The sequence below is a fragment of the Myxocyprinus asiaticus genome, chromosome 4 (genome assembly GCF_019703515.2).
Source record: "Myxocyprinus asiaticus isolate MX2 ecotype Aquarium Trade chromosome 4, UBuf_Myxa_2, whole genome shotgun sequence".
NCBI classification, from domain to species: Eukaryota; Metazoa; Chordata; class Actinopteri; order Cypriniformes; family Catostomidae; genus Myxocyprinus; species Myxocyprinus asiaticus.
In genome coordinates, this window is record NC_059347.1 from 60,700,822 (window position 1) to 60,721,842 (window position 21,021).

Here is a 21,021-nt window from a genome sequence, read left to right on the forward strand (position 1 = left end):
TCCGATAAGGGTCTACCTCTAATAAGCATGACACTAATGTTAAAAGCCCTGATGTACAGGACGGACGAAAGCAACACTTACAGCTTCCGAACACTGTTCGTGAAGCTATGTGATTGGTTGATGTACAGTATAAATGTTACAATTTAGCGGTAGACTGATATATTGTTTTTTTTTTTTGTATCCCCTTTTCTCCCAGTTTGGAATGCCCAATTCCCACTACTTAGTAGGTCCTCGTGGTGGCGCGGTTACTCACCTCAATCCGGGTGGCGGAGTACAAGTCTCAGTTGCCTCCGCTTCTGAGACCGTCAATCCGCGCATCTTATCACGTGACTCGTTGTGCATGACACCGCGGAGACTCACAGCATGTGGAGGCTCATGCTACTCTCCGCGATCCACGCACAACTTACCACACGCCCCATTGAGAGCGAGAACCACTAATCATGACCACGAGGAGGTTACCCCATGTGACTCTACCCTCCCTAGCAACCAGGCCAATTTGGTTGCTTAGGAGTCCTGGATGGAGTCACTCAGCACACCCTGGATTCGAACTCGCGACTCCAGGGTTGGTAGTCAGCGTCAATACTCACTGAGCTACCCAGGCCCCCCAATATATTAGTTTTACTGATTAATCCGTTCTGATAGCTACTTTTTGAAACTACCGTTATCGGCCCAAAATATAAGGCAAGAGGTGCCAATCCTTTTTTCAACATTGTAATTTCAATATAAGAGTCCACAGTGTGTTTTGGCTTGTTTATACTTAAAAGTCCCATGTTATGCACAAACTCTTAATTCTTTTGGGGGGGGGGGGGGTATTTTTGGGATTAACAATAAACTGCATCTGGGATTTAATTCATTTAGGACTCTTTGTCTGTGCCCGTCATAGTAAGGAAAGAATAAGATTTTTTTTGACAATCTATAGATACATTTTTAAAAACTATCAGCCGATTAATAGGTTTTCAGCTGTTTCCACCACCTTAGTTATCATATTGGCAAAATCCACTATCGGTCGACCTCTAGTGCAAATGGTTGATGTATAAGTGGTACCAATGAAGTCATACAAAGTCGCCACCTTGTAGTATTGCAAATACTATACATATACTTTGAGAAATGGTGGTTAAAATAATGCAGAATGATGGATTTAACAGAAGCTACCATCGATTAACCTCGGAGCTCATGGTAGGTCTATCTTTAAAGGTTTGTAAGTTATTATATATAATAAATTCCCCGAAAGAGAAAATGTATGGGGTTTTTTAACTTCCGGAACCAGACTCTATAGGCCTGTCTGTTATGGAGTAGGATATAAACTTTTTCACTAGAAGCACAGTCCAAACTCTGACAAGTGGTCAACTCTTGCAAACAGACAGATTACTATAACTAGTCCAATAGAAATATGGTGTTATTTAAATTATTTTAATGTGTTTTCCCACAGCTTCTGTTGAACTCAAAAGGTTTCAGATGCTCTGACAAAAACAACTCATATATCCAATGTAAACAAAAAATGCAATTCCGTAATTACGTTAAACACTTATTGCAATTACATAATAAACCGACTTTGCGCATGTGCATCGGCCAACAGCAAAGACAACTTTTGACCCAGGAAAAACCCTGATAAGCACCGTTAAACTCAAGAGGCCATTACAAGGAGAAAGAGAGAGTGAAAGAGAGACAGACAGAGAGAGAAAGACAGGTCAGTCTCCACCTCTTCCCTCCAGCGAAACCCTATTTCTGCTGGAAAGGAATGCCAGCTATGCGAGAGCATGGATAAACGGGCAACCCGAGGGAAAGGCTGGAGAAGGTAAACAGCAGTCGGATGGAATTTGCCCGAACAACTGGCCACTTGTTGCCCACTTGGGGGTGGACACAAGTGACGGTGCACAAATGCATCAGGGTTTAACCATTTATGTATGGGGAAACCCGGTTGGGCGGGACGGAGGACTGTTTACTCCGCGTAAATGCTCAAGGAGTGAACTCGGTGTAGATCAGTGGAGTCCATTATTTACCCATGATGCAACAGGCATGTCAGTGTGTGCTCAGCGCCTAACAGGAATAGGGAAGATACCTCCATATCAAAGTCAGTGCAACAATGCATATAATTATGGGTGGGTAAACGAGACGTTTACTTTTACAACTCTGATAGTGTTCGGGGTTAACTGCTAATGAACGCAGCCAGTGACTAATCAAACTAAAAAAAAACTTTTAAGATGTTTTCATGGTCCACTTCACTAATTCTAGTACTCGCCCATGGGTGAACCTGGTGATCTTCATTCAAACACGGCCTCTTGCAACAGTTATGTAACATGTTCACAAGCACGTCATTAAAAAGCAAACACTAAACTAGCACTAACATTTGCACAATGATGCAGAGACCATGCTACAGATAAGGGCATTGTGACACACGCCGATGATAAATCACGTCTTGTAGTACGCTCCCATAAACCAGCAGAGACGGCGTGTTCAACACACGCTGAATAACGGGCCTGTGATTCTGGACAGTAGCCCAGATCTATTTTTTTTTTCCCCAGCAGAGTTGATAAAAGCTAAATGCACACGGCGTCCAGGCAGCTTTCAAACACAAGGGTGGACAGACAAACAGCTGAGAAGTACGACAGCAGAGGAAAAGTTAACGCTGGCCACAGGTGTTCACACTACAAGGCCATGTGCAGCTCCACGTTACGAAACGGAGGCCATGCAACATACGGATGCACATGTGCTCTGTTCAACTCTGTTGACTCCCTAAAACCTGTAGAAGGACTGTAACAAACTTGTGCGGTTTATTTCTTTTATATCAGGAGCAACAGCACTATGATCAAAGACAAACAATGTTTAATAATTTTTTTTGCCTATTAGTAAAAATAGCAGGGTGATTCTCACGAAACCAGTCAAGGAATTGTCCTGGTCATATTTAACCCAAATCAATACGAATATCAAGTGATAGTTTTTGCTTAAAGGTGCACTCTGAAATTTGTTCCTCAATCAAGTTAATCAAAAATAAATGATTGTAATTTTGCAACATATGACTGTAGTCTTCGTCACATGATTATAGACGTATCAGTAACCTTATAAAGGCAGTTTTATTCTACATGGAGAGGGTCCCCTCATGGGGATCACATTGTAATCACATGACCAGTTGAATGCAACTCAATCTCAGTAACCGCCCTGTTAATGGACACGTTCACTGATGGATTAATCATGGCTGACTGTGAATAGTAAACTTGGTAACAAAACACCACTGTGTTTAAATTACACTGCATCCAGGCCACTAGGTGTCAGTGTAAGTTCAAGATGACAAACAAAACATTACTGAGTGCACCTTTAAAGAAACCAAAGCTAATATTTTTAGCATTATTTTTAGGACACTTGAGCCCGTTTTACCCCCTAATTTCGGCGTTTTACTTTTACTATTCCCATTATTTTCAATGATGATTCTCATTAACGTAACAATCATTTGTTTACTGTATTACAATAATACAGATGCTGAATGTTTTTTTTTTCTCCCAATGTGCTCCAAGTCCTCGTGGTGGCATAGTGGCCAATTTGGTTGCTTAGGAGACCTGGCTGGAGTCACTCAGCACGCCCTGGGATTCGAAATAGCGAACTCCAGGGGTAGTAGCCAGCCTCTTTTACCACTGAGCTACCCAGGCCCGCGCTGAATGTCTTCTTAATTAAAACCAAGGAAAATAAAGGCTTTTTTTTTTTTTTTTTTGCAGTAATGAGATATCATAATGACGATGTTTTTTTGGGGGGGGGGGCAAATATGGCAAAAAAAATTTAATCTCAAATTTATTTATTTTTTTAAACTTAAGGACGATTTATGATTCAGTTTTCCTACATTTAAAGGTATTTTAAACATATCTCTAACATGATTGAAATAACATGTTCTTTATTAGAATGCAAGGCAACCTGGTTAGAAAAATCAAAGAAAAAAAACGCAACAAATTTGTCAACAGCGTAAAAGTAAAATAAATTCAAATCTAATTTATTTAAAATAACACTGATGTTCAGAAATAATAGTATAAAATAAGAAAACTACAAAATAACTTATAGCCAAATTAGGTATTACTTTTATCTAAATCAAGTCCATCTAGAAAGTTGTCTAGAAATCAATATCTAGTCATGTTTATCTAGAAAGTATTTTTTATCAATCAAATTGTATGTATAACCATAAACACCAGCAGACAGGGTCTAGATATCAGAAAAATTTCAGTGTAGTTGAAAACGCAAGAATCAAAAAGCTCAGTTTAAAATAATGACGTCAGTCAGTGCTGTGAGCACGCGGCGCCCTCTAACGGTACACACTGAGCAGAGCAGCAAAATTAAATTATAACACTGTCAAAATGATCGCTTTGCTTCCTAAATGTTGGCTATATATGCAGTACATTTGAAACACATCACAGAACAAAGCGATAATTAACGATCTATCTGAATCATCATGGTAAAAGGCGATGTGGATGATTTTCCCATTTATAGTCTACCCCAGGGGTCGGCAACCTATGGCACATGTGCCAACATTGGCACGCGGAGGGGTAATCACTGGCACGCCAGCAAGAGAGGAGTAGACTATTTTATTTACATAAATTCCGCACCAGAATTCCAATCCAAATCTTGATGTAATCCTTGATCATGGTCACGCAAGCGTGTTTTCATCAGCTTAATGGGAGCGTAAACACTATTAAAGTGTGACGAGACTCGTGCTGCGCGTGCAAGCCATTCGTGCATCACAAGCCGGCAGCACTTCACGTTCGGTTAATTGCGTGATTAAACGCGCCCGCTTTGCTTCAGTCAGGCTGCACGGATGACAGTCTACATCCCATGTTTCATTTGTTTCTTTTTGTTTTCAGAACAACACGTGATGTAATAAGGAAAACACCACTATTAATCCTTGAGATTTCCAACCCAGCAAACAGGTACACCCTCCTTAAACCATAATCACACTCAGTATTACATTAAATGATTAAAAGAGAAAACAAACCCACATCGTGCGGTTCAAAAGTCTACTCAAAATATAAATTAAACCTGGAAATAAAGTTGTAGGATTTTGCAGGTGCGATTCACCAATCGCCACAGCCATTGACCAGGAAAATAAAAAATGGCACTCCATGTCAAAAAGGTTGCTGACCCCTGGTCTATCCATTATATGATTTGATATGAAGCACCCATAACTGTCATGTGTTTATTATAAAGTGTTAGAAAACACATTTATATCTGTTGACATTTCAGAAAATGTAGCTCAGTGCTTCATGACTTACACAGAACATAGTTCTTGTTTGATTAAGCCGGTGTAAACATGCATGATGGACGAAGTCTACCTACAATCACACTGTACAATCGTACTGGAAATATTACCAGCTTTTATATTGGTCTCAGTGTTACGTTGGAGCGCGCAGTCGTGCATATTTCCACACATGTTCAGCTTATCAGATTGAGGGCGGCATCAGGCCAAGTGCTGTGAACATTTGTTTTTCTCTTTTATATTCAGCCATTAGTGGATTGACAGTGTATCCAACCACAGCGTCTGCTAATATTTTATGCAAAACCTCGATTCCACGATTTAAAAAAAAATAAAAAAAAATACGTGTCAAAAACAATTTCACCCAAAGCTTTATTTCACCCCCAGATTTTCTATAAAGTAACATGCACCGATTCATTCAAGATATGACAACAGGGGTCTGGGTAGCTCAGTGAGTAAAGTCGCTGGAGTCGCGAGTTCGAATCCAGGGTGTGCTGAATGACTCCAGCCAGGTCTCCTAAGCAACCAAATTGGCCCGGTTGCTAGGGAGGGTAGAGTCACATGAGGTAACCTCCTCGTGGTCGCGATTAGTGGTTCTTGCTCTCAATGGGGCGTGTGGTAAGTTGTGCGTGGATCGCGGAGAGTAGCATGAGCCTCCACATGCTGTGAGTCTCCGCGGTGTCATGCACAACGAGTCACGTGATAAGATGCGCGGATTGACGGTCTCAGAAGCGGAGGCAACTGAGACTTGTCCTCCGCCACCCGGACTGAGGTGAGTAACCGCGCCACCATGAGGACCTACTAAGTAGTGGGAATTGGGCATTGGGAGAAGGGGATAAAAATTAAACAAAAAAAAAAAAAAAAAAATATAACAACAGGAACCTCAGTAATTGTAAAAAAAAAATCTATGTATCTGCCTATATAACAAACTCAAAACATATTTAAAAATAGGCTAATTTCATAAAATCCACTTTGCAAAGCAATTGCCTTTTAAATGTACCTGTATCTTGTTTACAAATAAGTGATAATAATGAAAAATGAATGTGAACTTGAAGCGTCCCTGTTATTTCATACAGTCAGCCTTCATTCCGCATGTATAGATGTTGGTTTTCTGCTAGCGTCTGGTTTTTCATGTTATGCAAACATCGGCCGAGCACACATATGCATGAGTGACTGCTCGCAAAGTGTCTCATATTCACAGCTCAAACGTCTCTCTAAAATATTCACATGCATTTTTAAAACATCATGACAGCAGAGACGTGTTACTGCCGCAGTGCTCACAACAGTGCTCACGTCAACTGAAATCATGTTTATCCCTAAACGTCCTTAATACTTTGCTATTTAACTTAAATAGTTCACACAGAAATTAATATTATGCCATCATTTACTCACCCTTATGTTTTTCCAAATGACTCAGTGGAACACAAAAGGAGACGTTAGAATGTTAGCCTCAGTCACCATTCACCATCATTGCATCTTTTTCTATACAATGAAGATGAATGGTAACTTATGCTAATATTCTGCCTAACATCTCCATTTGTGTACCATGGAATAAAAGACATGGTTAGGGCTGTCGTGATTATGAAATTTGGGATTAAGATTAACTGTCTCTTTTATAGCTTTCACAATTGTGACATAAACTCGTATTTGTGGTGCATGTGTGCTTCACACACCCTAAGTAGTAACTTTTACATACAGTATTTAAATTCAAATATGTAAATCAAATATTAAAATAGGGATATATGAGGATATATGATATTTCAAGGCTTTAAACACATATGAGTGACATGAAAAATAAGGTTTTAAATATCAAAATATTTCTAAATACATCAAACATATCTCTCTTTTTGGTCAACTTTACATTTACACTGTTGTTTTTGGATCTCATATATTTCTGCCCTAATTCCTTCACTTTTACACGTTAATGTTCTTTGATTAAACCCACGAGCCCTTATTTCTCATGTAGCAAAACCTTTGAGATTTGGTTTGATCATTATCACTCCACAGAAATACAGTAAGCGTGCGTCTCCTCCGTGTCACTGCGTATCATCAGGGGTGGATTGGACAGATGCCCAGGGTGGCATCTTTTGGGGGGGGGCAGCGCGAGGCACCCACCCCCTGGTCAACAACTTGGGGGCGTTCTCATTTACAGTTTAATCATCACGACAGGCCTACATGTGGGTTTGGAACAACCTAAGGGTGAGTACATGATTACAGAGTTTTCATTTTTAGGTAAACCCTTTAATTCGGTGATTTCCCTCACTAATTTCTTTGGAAATTGCAGAAATAATATTGCATTGCTTGTAATCACTGGTGCATGCCACATTATCGTGCATTTAATGAACTTTGACTTACACTAGACTGATATTCAAACACTGTATATTTGCAATTAAAGGGGTCAAGACAGGCCCTTTATATATATATATATATATATATATAACATTTTAACATGTTCCTTGAGGCTCACATATAAAATTAGCATTCTTTTCTTTTTTTTTTTTTTTTTTTTAAATAAAAAGCAGAAATTGAGGTTACAGTGAGGCACTTACAATGGTTTTATTAGACTTGTTTTATAAAAGCACTTACATTAATTCTTCTGTTAAACCTTGTGTAATATATGTGCTGTAAAGTCTTTTAAATTGTCGTTTTTGTATCGGGATTAAGGGGTTTATGGTGTTATATTGTCATGGCAGTGAAGTTGTAAAACTGGATATAAACTAACTACACAGAACAGGTTAGTTAACAATTAAATCATACTAAAATCATGTTAACACACAAATGGTTTTTGTCTTGTGGCATACTGTTGAAACTGAGTATTTTAACGTTTATGGATTGGCCCCATTGACTTCCACTGTAAGTGCCTCACTGTAACCTCGATTTTTGCTTCTTTTTTTTAAAGAAAAGTATAAAAACATTTTTGTGGTAATCAGCATTATATGTCACAAATGCTATGTACTGAACCCAGAATATTCTTGATTTTAAAGGAATATAACTACTAAAAGTGGTCAAACTACACACAGATTCACTGTTTAATGTTTGCATTACTATATGCAACACTTAAATGAAGAACACAACTTTTAAAAGTACTCATCTCAGCAGATTTACTAAATATATCACCTTTGTAAATGTTAAAATGAACAATATAACTACTAAAAGTAAATCAAAGTGCTCAGTGTCTATACAAAAGTACAAGGCCACACTGGCATACTTGGCTGAAAAACACAACCATATTTTTCCCTGATTACACACACACACACACACACACTCACTCACTCACTCACTCACAAACGCACACTCACACACACACACGAACACTCACACACAAACTCACTCACGCACACACACACTCACAAACACTCACACAAACCCACTCACTCACTCATGCGCACTCACACAAACTTGCGCACACACTCACACAAACTCACACACACAAACTCACTCACGCACACACACAAATAAACACACACACACACTCACTCACTCTCTCACTCTCACACACACTCACTCTCACTCGCACGCACTCACACACGCACGCACTCACACAAGCGCACTCACTCACTCACTCGCGCACACACTCACGCACACAAACTCACTCACACACACACAAACAAACTCACTCACGCGCACACGCAAACTCACTCACGCGCGCACGCAAACTCACGCACGCGCGCACGCAAACTAACTCTCGCACGCACGCAAACTCACTCACTCACTCATGCGCACTCACACAAACTTGCGACACACTCACACAAACTCACGCACACAAACTCACTTACGCACACACACAAATAAACACACACACACACACTCACTCACTCTCACACACACACTCTCACTCGCACGCACTCACACACGCACGCACTCACACAAACTCACTCAAGCGCACTCACTCACTCAAAGTCGCGCACACACTCACGCACACAAACTCACTCACACACACACAAACAAACAAACTCACACACACACACGCACGCAAACTCACTCACGCGCGCACGCAAACTCGCAAACTCACTCACGCACGCACGCAAACTCACTCACGCACGCACGCAAACTCGCACGCACGCACGCAAACTCACGCACGCACGCACGCAAACTCACGCACGCACGCACGCAAACTCACGCACGCACGCACGCAAACTCACGCACGCACGCACGCACGCAAACTCACGCACGCACGCACACAAACTCACAAACACACACTCACTCACTCACACTTACGCACAAAACGCACGCACGCACACAAACTCACAAACACACACTCACTCACTCACACTTACGCACACAAACTCACGCGCGCGCGCAAACTCACCCTCACTCACGCGCGCGCGCAAACTCACCCTCACTCACGCGCGCGCGCAAACTCACCCTCACTCACGCGCGCGCACACTCACCCTCACTCACGAGCGCGCACACTCACCCTCACTCAGGAGCGCGCACAAACTCACCCTCACTCACGAGCGCGCACAAACTCACCCTCACGCACAAACTCCTCACTCACGCGCGTGCACAAACTCACACTCACAAACACACACAAACAGAAACTCACTCTCGCGCATACTCACACACGCGCACTCACTTACACACACACACACACACAAACTCACACTTACACACTCACTCTCAAACACACACAACACACACACTCTTACACACACAACACACACACACTCTTACACACAACACACACACACTCTTACACACAACACACACACACACACTCTTACACACACACACACACACTCACTCACACACTCACTCACACTCTTACACACACACACACACACACACTCACACTCTTACACACACACACACACTCACTCACACTCTTACACACACACACACACTCACTCACACTCTTACACACACACACACACACACACACTCTTACACACACACACTCTTACACACACACACACTCTTACTCTTACACACACACACACACACACACACTCTTACACACACACACACACACTCACTCACACTCTTACACACACACACTCACTCACACTCTTACACACACACACTCACTCACACTCTTACACACACACACTCACACTCTTACACACACACACTCACACTCTTACACACACACACACACACACTCACTCACACTCTTACACACACACACACTCACACTCACTCACACTCTTACACACACACACACTCACTCACACACACACTCACATTCTTATACACACACACACACACACTCACTCACACACTCACATTCTTATACACACACACACACACACTCACTCACACACTCACATTCTTATACACACACACACACACACTCACTCACACACTCACATTCTTACACACACACTCACATTCTTACACACACACTCACACTCTTACACACACACTCTTACACACACTGACAGTTTAAGTTCCTCACTCCCAAAACTGCTTCGAGCACATGATCAGTTAACTCTCCTGTATTCACTACACAAATGTGTGTATGTGCTCCACACGTCTGTCAATGTGCACAACAAACTTTGAATCTGAGCGCAAATGTTTGTGAGAAACGAGACGCGACGCACAAACATTTGCGCAAACGCGTGTTGTGTATCTGTGTGCGAGAGTTTAAAGTTTTGAGGGTTTGTGTTTGACAACAACAGGTTGCTGCAGTTTGTCGCTTGTGTTTCTGCAGTTTATGTGTGGAAATAAACGCGTAAAGTTGTTGATCGCAGTTGTCATCGGTGTTTTGTCCGATTAAAGCGAGTGTAAATTGTGCTTTTGTGGTTGTTGTGTTGTGGCCTTAATCTGTGTGTGTGTGTGTGTGTGTGTGTGTGTGTGTGTGTGTGCGTGCGAGTGCTGGAGTTTTAAAGCTCTTGCAGCAGTAGCAGCTAACAGGCTACACACACACACTTCGAACACACACTCATTAACAATAAACACGCACTAACACACACATTCACTGATGTGCACACTCGCGTTGTTTACCTGTCGCGCGCGGTGGAACGGGTCCGTGAATCCGTCCGCCTTCATCCCGGGCTGAGCCATCGAGGCCTGTCCCTGCACCAGCTCCGCCATCATCATCATCACCACACACACTTACACACACCGACACACACGCACATAAACACACACACAGCGCACACGAGCGACCCCGGAACGGGAAACACACGCACAAACACCGCGAGACACACAAGACCTCGCGAGACTTCACGCACGTGCTTCTGCACTGTATTCATAATGATACAAATTTAGTATTTATATGTGATTTAATTATAATTATGGCTCGTTATTATATACATAAAGTTAAATGGACTGAAAATATACATGTGTTTGGACCATTGAAATTTTTAATAAAACCGATTTGGAAAATATATCTGAAAGTAAAAATCTGAAAGCGATACAAACTATGCAACTGTTTTAATATAATGTAATATTTCCCCCATATACCCCAACATTTTTTTTTAAAACAATGTTTTTTGTTTTGTTTTTATGTTTGATATGTACTCTTTGTTTGTACGATTTGAACTGGTCTCAGTTTTAAAAAATAATAATATTGTGTGTTAATGTAATAAACTCATATGGTGTAAAATGCCTTGCCTTCTTGTCTCTTTCAATAAAAAAAGTTATTTTTTATTTATTTATTTATTTATCTAATTTTATGATGCGTATTATCTCAGTACTTGTTTTAAGAAATCTTAATTTACATTAGCAATTTTTTCACTTGTTTTAATCAGCAACCTCACTAAACATTATTTTATTACTTATTCCTTTTTTACAGCCATTTCTTCTGTAAGATATAAGGTATAACACATTCTTTAAACACAAAACACACAAAAACAAAATTATTAATTAATCATTATTCTAGACATGTTGACTATTTTTGGAATAAACAGATTGATACACAGCTGTACTACACCACTGAATGAAAGGAATATTCCAGGTTCAATACAAGTTAAGCTCAGTTGACACCATTTGTGGCATAACAGTACCACAAAAACTCATTTCGACTCATCCCTACTTTTCTTTTAAAAAAAAGTTAAAATCGAGGTTTCAGTGGAAGTCAATTGGGCCAATCTTTGGAGGGTTTAAAGGCAGAAATGTGATGCTTATAATTTTATAAAAGCACGTACTGTAAAAAACTGCCGTGGTCTTGCTTCAATCCGGGTGGTGGAGGACGAATCTCAGTTGCCTCCGCATCTTATCACGTGGCTTGTTGAGCGTGTTACTGTGGAAACGTAGCGCGTTTGGAGGCTTCACCTTATTCTCCGTGGCATCCATGCACAACTCACCACGCGCCCCACCGAGAGCGAACCACATTATAGCGACCACGAGGAGGTTACCCCATGTGACTCTACCCTCCCTAGCAACCAGGCCAATTTGGTTGCTTAGGAGACCTGGCTGGAGTCACTCAGCACGCCCTGGATTCGAACTCGCAACTCCAGGTGTGATAGTCAGCATAAATACTCGCTGAGCTACCCAGGCCCCCTAGATGAATGTTTTTTAAAAGAAAAGAAGGGTCAAATATGACCCGAACCTACACGTGTAAAAAACAGTTTTTAAAGACATGTAAAAACACTAATTTTACTAAAGTAAAAACACTATAGAGTTGTGCATTTTATGTAATTTAGACCTTATTTAGCTTTAAATTACTAAATTACACCTTTCATTTTCATATAAAATAAGCACATTTTATGTTATCTTCACTTCAATTAAAACAAAACATCAAAACATCACAATTTGTCATGCACTGGGAGTCTCTGGTGACATCTGCTGGAATAAAAAAAACAATTACATGAAATAACAACTATGTCCAGTAGATGGCTTCAGTGCTCTTTGCATTGGCTGATCTTTATAAGCTCATGTTCTAACAAACGTAATTTCTAGATATTATCAAACGTATGCATTGGATATATATTTAGATATTATGAAACAAAAACTATTATTTGTCAAACTGTAGCATTTTTTTCTTAACCACTTGTGCTGAAGTGTCAGATTTTGCAATGATGCTCCAATATGCTGTCAAACCTGACCATGGTGTTACAGTCAAATCTGATTGTGCTACAAAGAAAAGACAGAGAAAATATTTTGTTACCTGTCATTTATTTCAAACATCAACTTCCAGCATAAACTCTGTCACACAGGGGTCAGAGTCAGACATCTTCAAATGTCCTCATCAGTAAAAAAAATAATAGTAAAATGAAATATGTTTCACACAGGATGTGATCTCATGCACAGATACTGCACTGAAATTTATTCATACATGAAATTATGGCATCAAAGACTGTGTGTCAGGTCTGACATTAACTAAAGCAGGTGTGAACGGTCGAGTCGGGTCGGGTTTGTGCTCAAGGGGTAAAAGTGTATCAGTAATTGTTGGTCTTCTGCGAGCAGTTAATGCAAAAATGGACGGTTCGAATATCCACATCTGCGTACAGAGTTGAGCATTCTGCAGAAACTAAATCATTGTGTTTCTACAGCCATTTGATTGAGAAAGCACACACACACACACACACACACACACACACACACACACACACGCGCACACTCACACACACACACGCACTCACTCACACACACACACAGTCTCACACGCACACACTCACACTCACACACACACACACACTCACACTCACACACACACACACACACACACAGTCTCACACGCACACACTCACACGCACACACACACTCACTCACTCACACACACAGTCTCACACACTCACACTCTCACACACACACACACACACACACACAGTCTCACACGCACACACACACACTCTCACACACACACAGTCTCACACACACACTCTCTCACACACAGTCTCACACGCACACACGCACACACACACACACTCACTCACACACACACAGTCTCACACGCACACACACACACGCACACACACACACTCACATGCACACACACACACACACACACACACACAGTCTCACATGCACACATGCACACACACACTCACAAACACACACACACACACAAACACACACAAACACACACACTCACACACACAAACACATTCTCACACACACACACACACACTCACACACACACAAACACTCACACACACACACTCACTCACTCACACACACACACACAGTCTCACATGCAGACACTCACACGCACACACACATGCACACTCACACTCACACACACACACACACACACACACACACAATCACACACTCTCACACACACTCACACACACACACACACACACAAAACACACACTCTCACACACACACAAACCCACACACACACACGCACACTCACACACACACAAACACACACTCTCACACACACTCTCTCACACACACACAAACACACACACACACACAAACACACTCACACACACACACACACACACACACACAGGTGTGTCAACAGTCATGGGTTGACTTTACAAACTAAAGTTAGCATTTGATTCTGGACAGCTGCCCGATTACTGAAACAAGTTATTGCTGTGTTTCCTTGATTGAGAGTTTCAACAGAACAAAATATGACAAACAGTAACGTTCACTAATGCCAGAACTCTTGCAAACATTGTATCTGTCTCTAATGATATCATGTGAAATATTCACACAAATGATGTACATATAGTACCACAACAACACGTCAAATACACAATCAGTTTCTCATGCGTGTATAATATGAAACTGTTCAAAGCACAAATTCAGCTTGAAGATCTATTATTAGACTATGACGACTGTATGAGGCATTTACACATGTATACTGTAACTGTGACAGGTCTCTTGCTACTTTCTTTAAAGGAGGAAGCGGGAGCCGGATAAACGATCTAACGTGAGTCTTTATTTTCCACTTTTCAGTGTAACACCAATATTTGCTTTTCAGCACAACATAAATAATGGCACACACCATTATTATATATACATATATATATATAACGAATACTGCTGCGTGCATCTCTCTCTCCCCTCCGGCGGACTGGACTGCTCTTTTATATCCCGCTCAGCTCTCACTGCAAACACAAACAACTGTTAGAGATAATTTCCCACAGGTGTCAATCCTTACCCTTCTTCCTCTCGCGGCCTTGCTCTCCACAGACGTCACTCAGCCACACCCCCATCACCACAATGTGATATTGCACTGTATTAGGTCAGTGCATAATAGGCACCACAGTTACTATAACTTCCAACAAAATACCATAGTAACTTCAATCAAACTGTGAATATTTAGAATTATCCACCATCATGCTTAATAGAAATGACAGAAAGATTCTTAAAGATAATGTATTATGCTTTACAGTAGCTTGTAATTAAAGTATATTGGTCGAAACTATGGTTACCATTGTACATTTTTCATCTAGGCATTTCTTAAATTTCAGAAGTTGATTTTTGTTAAGACAAACAGATTCCAATTTTTTATTATGCACGCCCGGCCCCCAAATGGACTAATCAGCCAAGGAGAGGGATAAGTGCAGCGGGATGCAGCAGTTCGGGAGAGAGAGAGCCACATGCAGCTGTCGTGTGTGTACTTGTGTTTGTGTCTTTTTGTTTAAGTTTTCATTAAACTATTATTTTGATGGTTCAGCTGGTCCCTGCCTCCTCCTTTCCCATTCTTAACCTTTGTTACATTGGTGCTGAAGCCCAGGAAGGAGGAAGGATGAGCTGTCGTGGAGTCCTCGCCACTGCCATCCACCCAAAAGAGCAGTTGCTGCCGGCTGCCTGGACGTGGAGGAACAGCTGCCATCCACTAGGGGAGGAGGGGCTCAATGCTGGCTGCCTGGAGCGGTGGAGTTCCCTACCGGTCGCCAAAACGCGAAGGGGCGTTCCATCTGCCAGGGGTCGGAGGACTGGCTCCGGTCCGCCCGGGGAGGAGCGGCTGTCATCCGCCAGAGGGTGGAGGAGTGATCGAGGACCAGGCGACGTCATGTCTGTTAACCGGCGAACAAGTTTTTTAATCTTTCTCCTCTCTCTCTCTCTCTCTCTCTCTCTCACACTGTCGCTCCGCCTTGCCCTTTCCCTCTCCTCTTTCGTTTGTTTTGTTTTTCCCTCCCCTCGTCCCCCTCCCCAGCCCTAGAGAGGTGGGGAAAAGCCTGCCAGCAGGAAGGAGGAGTGTGACGAGGAGGAGGGTGGGGCCAGGCCATGACTACACACGCCCGGGCCCAAATCGGGCTAATCAGCCGAGGAGAGGCATAAGTGCAGCGGGATGCGGCAGTTCGGGAGAGAGAGAGCCACATGCAGCTGCCATGTGTGTGTTTTTATGTTTTGTGTCTTTTTGTTTAAATTAAATATTATTTTAACTGTTCAGCCGGTTCCCGCCTCCTCCTTTCCCATCCTTAACCTTTGTTACATTAGTGTACTTGTTAACCAAGTGGACTAAGGTGTTACCGAAGAGCATGCTCAAGATGAAATATGAGACCAGTGAAAATCAAGGGAAATATCACTTGTGAGCAGAATATTTTTATTGGAAGTCAAGCTGTAATTTTGCCAAATTGCGCAAAAGTTTAACAATATTCTTTAATTGTGTGTATTTAGGATACATAAAATGTTAACTATGAAATGGGCCATTTTATTAAAAAAAACTGTAACAAATGTCACTTCCATCAGCATCATTTCCAGCACAGAATTCTATTAAACACAATGCAGAATTTGAGATGTGCTAGAAATGAGACTCTGGTGGGAATTTTCATGACAAAACGACATAAATCTCCTGTGATGCATGTACAAAATAAAATGGTTTTACCTAGACTAAAATTACCCAATGTTGAAGAAACAGTATAATGCATTTACTGTGAATAAAGTATTTCAGCTAGTGCTATCTTGGAAATTTTATTTGCATATACTTTATTTAGAAGCATTTGCATGCCATGCTATCCCAAGGGAAAATATTATTGCTCAGAGGTTGCTTTTTCATAGCTCAGCAGTTTCATTGAGGTATAACTTTGGCTCAGATCTTCCCCTAAAATTCTTTCTGAGGAATAAACATAGACAAAAATGAGTCAGTTGAATGAGTACAGAGCTATAAAAACAATGTGAATGGCATAGATTAGATCATTTGGTCTTGGGAGTATTTGATGAGAAATGTTTGAGTTCCTATTGAGATTTCAGACCTTTGATTGCAGACTTCTCATCAAGATCTCTTCTGAAACTCCACACGAGAGATTACTGAGGTGTTTTTCTCAGGAAATACATCAGAAGGCTTCAGCAACTTCAAATACTTCCATATGCTTTCCATTTAATCTCGTGCCCATCTAGGAGATGCAACAAAAATATTAAAGAGATGTCTTTTATGTTTTTTATTTCTTACAAGTTGCCTAATGAAGAATGTGGAGACATCCTAATATTTAATACATAATGATCCTTGTTTTAAACCAGTTCACAGGAAATTCTCCACCACCAACACAGAATAAAAGCAAAGAAAGAAAGTTTGGAAGATGAATTGCTTGGATGCAGATACTGTGAAACCACAGACAGATGTCGTAAAACATGCTTTCAACAGGAAGAAAGGAGGAGAACTAAACACTATTCTCACAGTCGCATTTACTCTGTTTTTTTGCCTTACTCTTTGACTGTAAACTTGGCCACTTTACTCGATTTTTTTGTGGTACAGACACTTTCAAGACTCAATTACACAGAGACCCTGCGGTGAAAATTATGGATGTTTTTCCAGTTTCTGTCTTTCCGCTGGGATGACTTGACCCTGTCCTGCTGTTCCCCATCCCTTGGCCCACCCTCGATTCTTCTCCACCTGTCCTGCTTTCAGTTTCTCTTCATTGTATTGGTATTGGTGACTGTGAGGTAATAACAGGTAAATGCAGTTGTTTGTGCACATCACCCAGCATGCTCTGAGACAGACTTCTGTTATCAGTTTGCTTTCTCTGTTGTTCAGTGATTACAGCCAATGTGGGCAGATCTCAAAAGGCGCCGAAAGCTTTCTGTGCTAATGCAACTTCAACAACATTTTCAAACATACGCACAAGACTGACACTCTAACACCCAAGAGCTTCACAGAAAACATCAACAAAAACATCCAAATTATTATCAACAGTTAAATGATGGTGTCATGCATTGGAGTAGTTTTCAACTGGTGGGTCATGACAACTTGTAATAATTCATGCGAGATGGCGAAAACGTAAGATATCGCTCCACTTGGCTCAAACGAAAAGGTACAACTTTCATTCCCAAAGAGACCAACTAATCAATAAACAGAATTTTAAATATATGATGCATCCAACACAGTCTCATGATATCTCATTATAATTCGTACGAGATGTCGAAAACGTAAGATATTGTACAACTTGGTTCATTCAAAAATGTACGACTTTTATTTCTATAGAAATCAACAAATCAACAAACAGAATTTTAAATACATGATGCATCCAACACAGTCTCATGACAACTCGTTATAATTCATACGAGATGTCGAAAACGTAAGATATCATATGACTTGGCTTGAATGAAAAGGTTCGAATTTCATTCTCATAGACACCAACCAATCAACAAACAGAATTTCAACTATATGATGCATGCAACACAGTCTCATGATATCTCGCTATAATTCGTACGAGATGTCGAAAACATAACATGTTGTACGACTTGGCTCATACGAAAACGTACGACTTTTATTTCTATAGAGATCAACCAATCAGCAAATAGAATTTTAAATATATGATGCATCCAACACAGTCTCATGACAACTCGTTATAATTTGTACGAGATGTCGAAAACGTAAGATATCGTACGACAAGGTACGACTTTTATTTCAATAGAAATCAACCAATCAGCAAACAGAATTTTAAATATATGATGCATCCAACACATTCTCATGACAAGTCATTATAATTCATACGAGATGTCGAAAACATAAGATATCGTACAACTTGACTCGTACGAAAAGGTACAACCTTTATTTCTAAAGAAATCAACCAATCAGCAAACAGAATTTTAAATATATGATGCATCCAACACAGTCTCATGACAACTCGTTATAATTCGTACGAGATGTCGAAAACGTAAGATATTGTACGACTTGGCTCATTCAAAAATGTACGACTTTTATTTCTATAGAGATCAACAAATCAGCAAACAGAATTTTAAATATATGATGCATCCAACACAGTCTCATGACAACTCGTTATAATTCGTACGAGATGTCGAAAACGTAAGATATTGCACGACTTGGCTCATTCAAAAATGTGCGACTTTTATTTCTATAGAGATCAACAAATCAACAAACAGAATTTAAATACAATATGCATCCAACACAGTCTCATGACAACTCGTTATAATTCGTACGAGATGTCGAAAACGTAAGATATCGTACGACTTGGCTCATTCAAAAATGTACGACTTTTATTTCTATAGAGATCAACAAATCAACAAACAGAATTTAAATACATTATGCATCCAACACAGTCTCATGACAACTCGTTATAATTCGTACGAGATGTCGAAAACGTAAGATATCGTACGACTTGGCTCATTCAAAAATGTACGACTTTTATTTCTATAGAGATCAACAAATCAGCAAACAGAATTTTAAATATATGATGCATCCAACACAGTCTCATGACAACTCGTTATAATTCGTACGAGATGTCGAAAACGTAAGATATTGTACGACTTGGCTCATTCAAAAATGTGCGACTTTTATTTCTATAGAGATCAACAAATCAACAAACAGAATTTAAATACAATATGCATCCAACACAGTCTCATGACAACTCGTTATAATTCGTACGAGATGTCGAAAACGTAAGATATCGTACGACTTGGCTCATTCAAAAATGAACGACTTTTATTTCTATAGAGATCAACAAATCAACAAACAGAATTTAAATACATTATGCATCCAACACAGTCTCATGACAACTCGTTATAATTCGTACGAGATGTCGAAAACGTAAGATATCGTACGACTTGGCTCATTCAAAAAGGTACGACTTTTATTTCTATAGAGATCAACCAATCAACAAACAGAATTTTAAATATATGTTGCATCCAACACAGTCTCATGACAACTCGTTATAATTCGTACGAGATGTCGAAAACGTAAGATATTGTACAACTTGGCTCGTTCATAAATGTACGACTTTTATTTCTATAGAGATCAACGAATCAACAAACAGAATTTTAAATACATGATGCATCCAACACAGTCTCATGACAACTCGTTATAATTCGTACGAGATGTCGAAAATGTAAGATATCGTACGACTTGGCTCGTACGAAAAGGTACGACTTTTATTTCTATAGAGATCAACCAATCAACAAACAGAATATTAAATATATGATGCATCCAACAGAGTCTAATGATATCTTGTTATAATTCGTACGAGATGTCGAAAACGTAAGATATCGTACGACTTGGCTCGTTCAAAAATGTACGACTTTTATTTCTATAGAGATCAACGAATCAACAAACAGAATTTTAAATACATGATGCATCCAACACAGTCTCATGACAACTCGTTATAATTCGTATGAGATGTCGAAAATGTAAGATATTGTACAACTTGTCTTGAATGAAAAGGAACGACTTTTATTCCCATAGAGAACAGCCAATCAACAAACAGAATTTTTACAACACATGCATCAAATTTTAACTAGCCTCCTATCCAAAATTTTATTTTAAGAAAGGAAACATCTTTGAACAAATTTGGTTACTCATTCCATATTTATTTAAGCAATACAAATGACTAATGTATGTCCTTGTCTCATTACAAACCCGATGTTTTCGTAATTCTGTGGTACACACAAGTTATTTTCCAATTAAAATCATGCTAAGTTTTAGATTTTAGTTTTAAGTTTGGATAATGGGTTAAACTAAATGAAAAATGTTAGAATGCTCGAAACTA

The 21,021-nt window shown here is 40.2% G+C and overlaps 1 protein-coding gene and 1 long non-coding RNA gene across 4 annotated transcripts in view; one reads left to right on the forward strand and one right to left on the reverse strand.

Moving 5' to 3' along the window:
* Window positions 1-11,344, reverse strand: part of LOC127440019 (far upstream element-binding protein 3-like) — a 58,605-nt gene extending 47,261 nt beyond the window's left edge. The window contains exon 1 of one of the 2 annotated variants that reach the window (XM_051696384.1): window positions 11,174-11,344. In XM_051696384.1, coding sequence (XP_051552344.1) covers window positions 11,174-11,272 — 99 coding nt within the window. In that variant the 5' untranslated portion in view covers window positions 11,273-11,344. The remainder of the gene's footprint in view (window positions 1-11,173) is intronic. The other variant, XM_051696385.1, reaches the window with a different exon arrangement.
* On the forward strand, window positions 7,133-16,918 carry LOC127440066 (uncharacterized). 2 transcript variants are annotated; one of them, XR_007897062.1, is made up of 3 exons: window positions 7,133-7,426; window positions 14,949-15,002; window positions 15,753-16,918. It is a non-coding gene; the product is annotated as an uncharacterized LOC127440066 (long non-coding RNA). The 2 variants fall into 2 exon arrangements; XR_007897063.1 differs by having other exon boundaries at window positions 14,972-15,002.
* The last annotated feature ends 4,103 nt before the right edge of the window (window positions 16,919-21,021 follow it).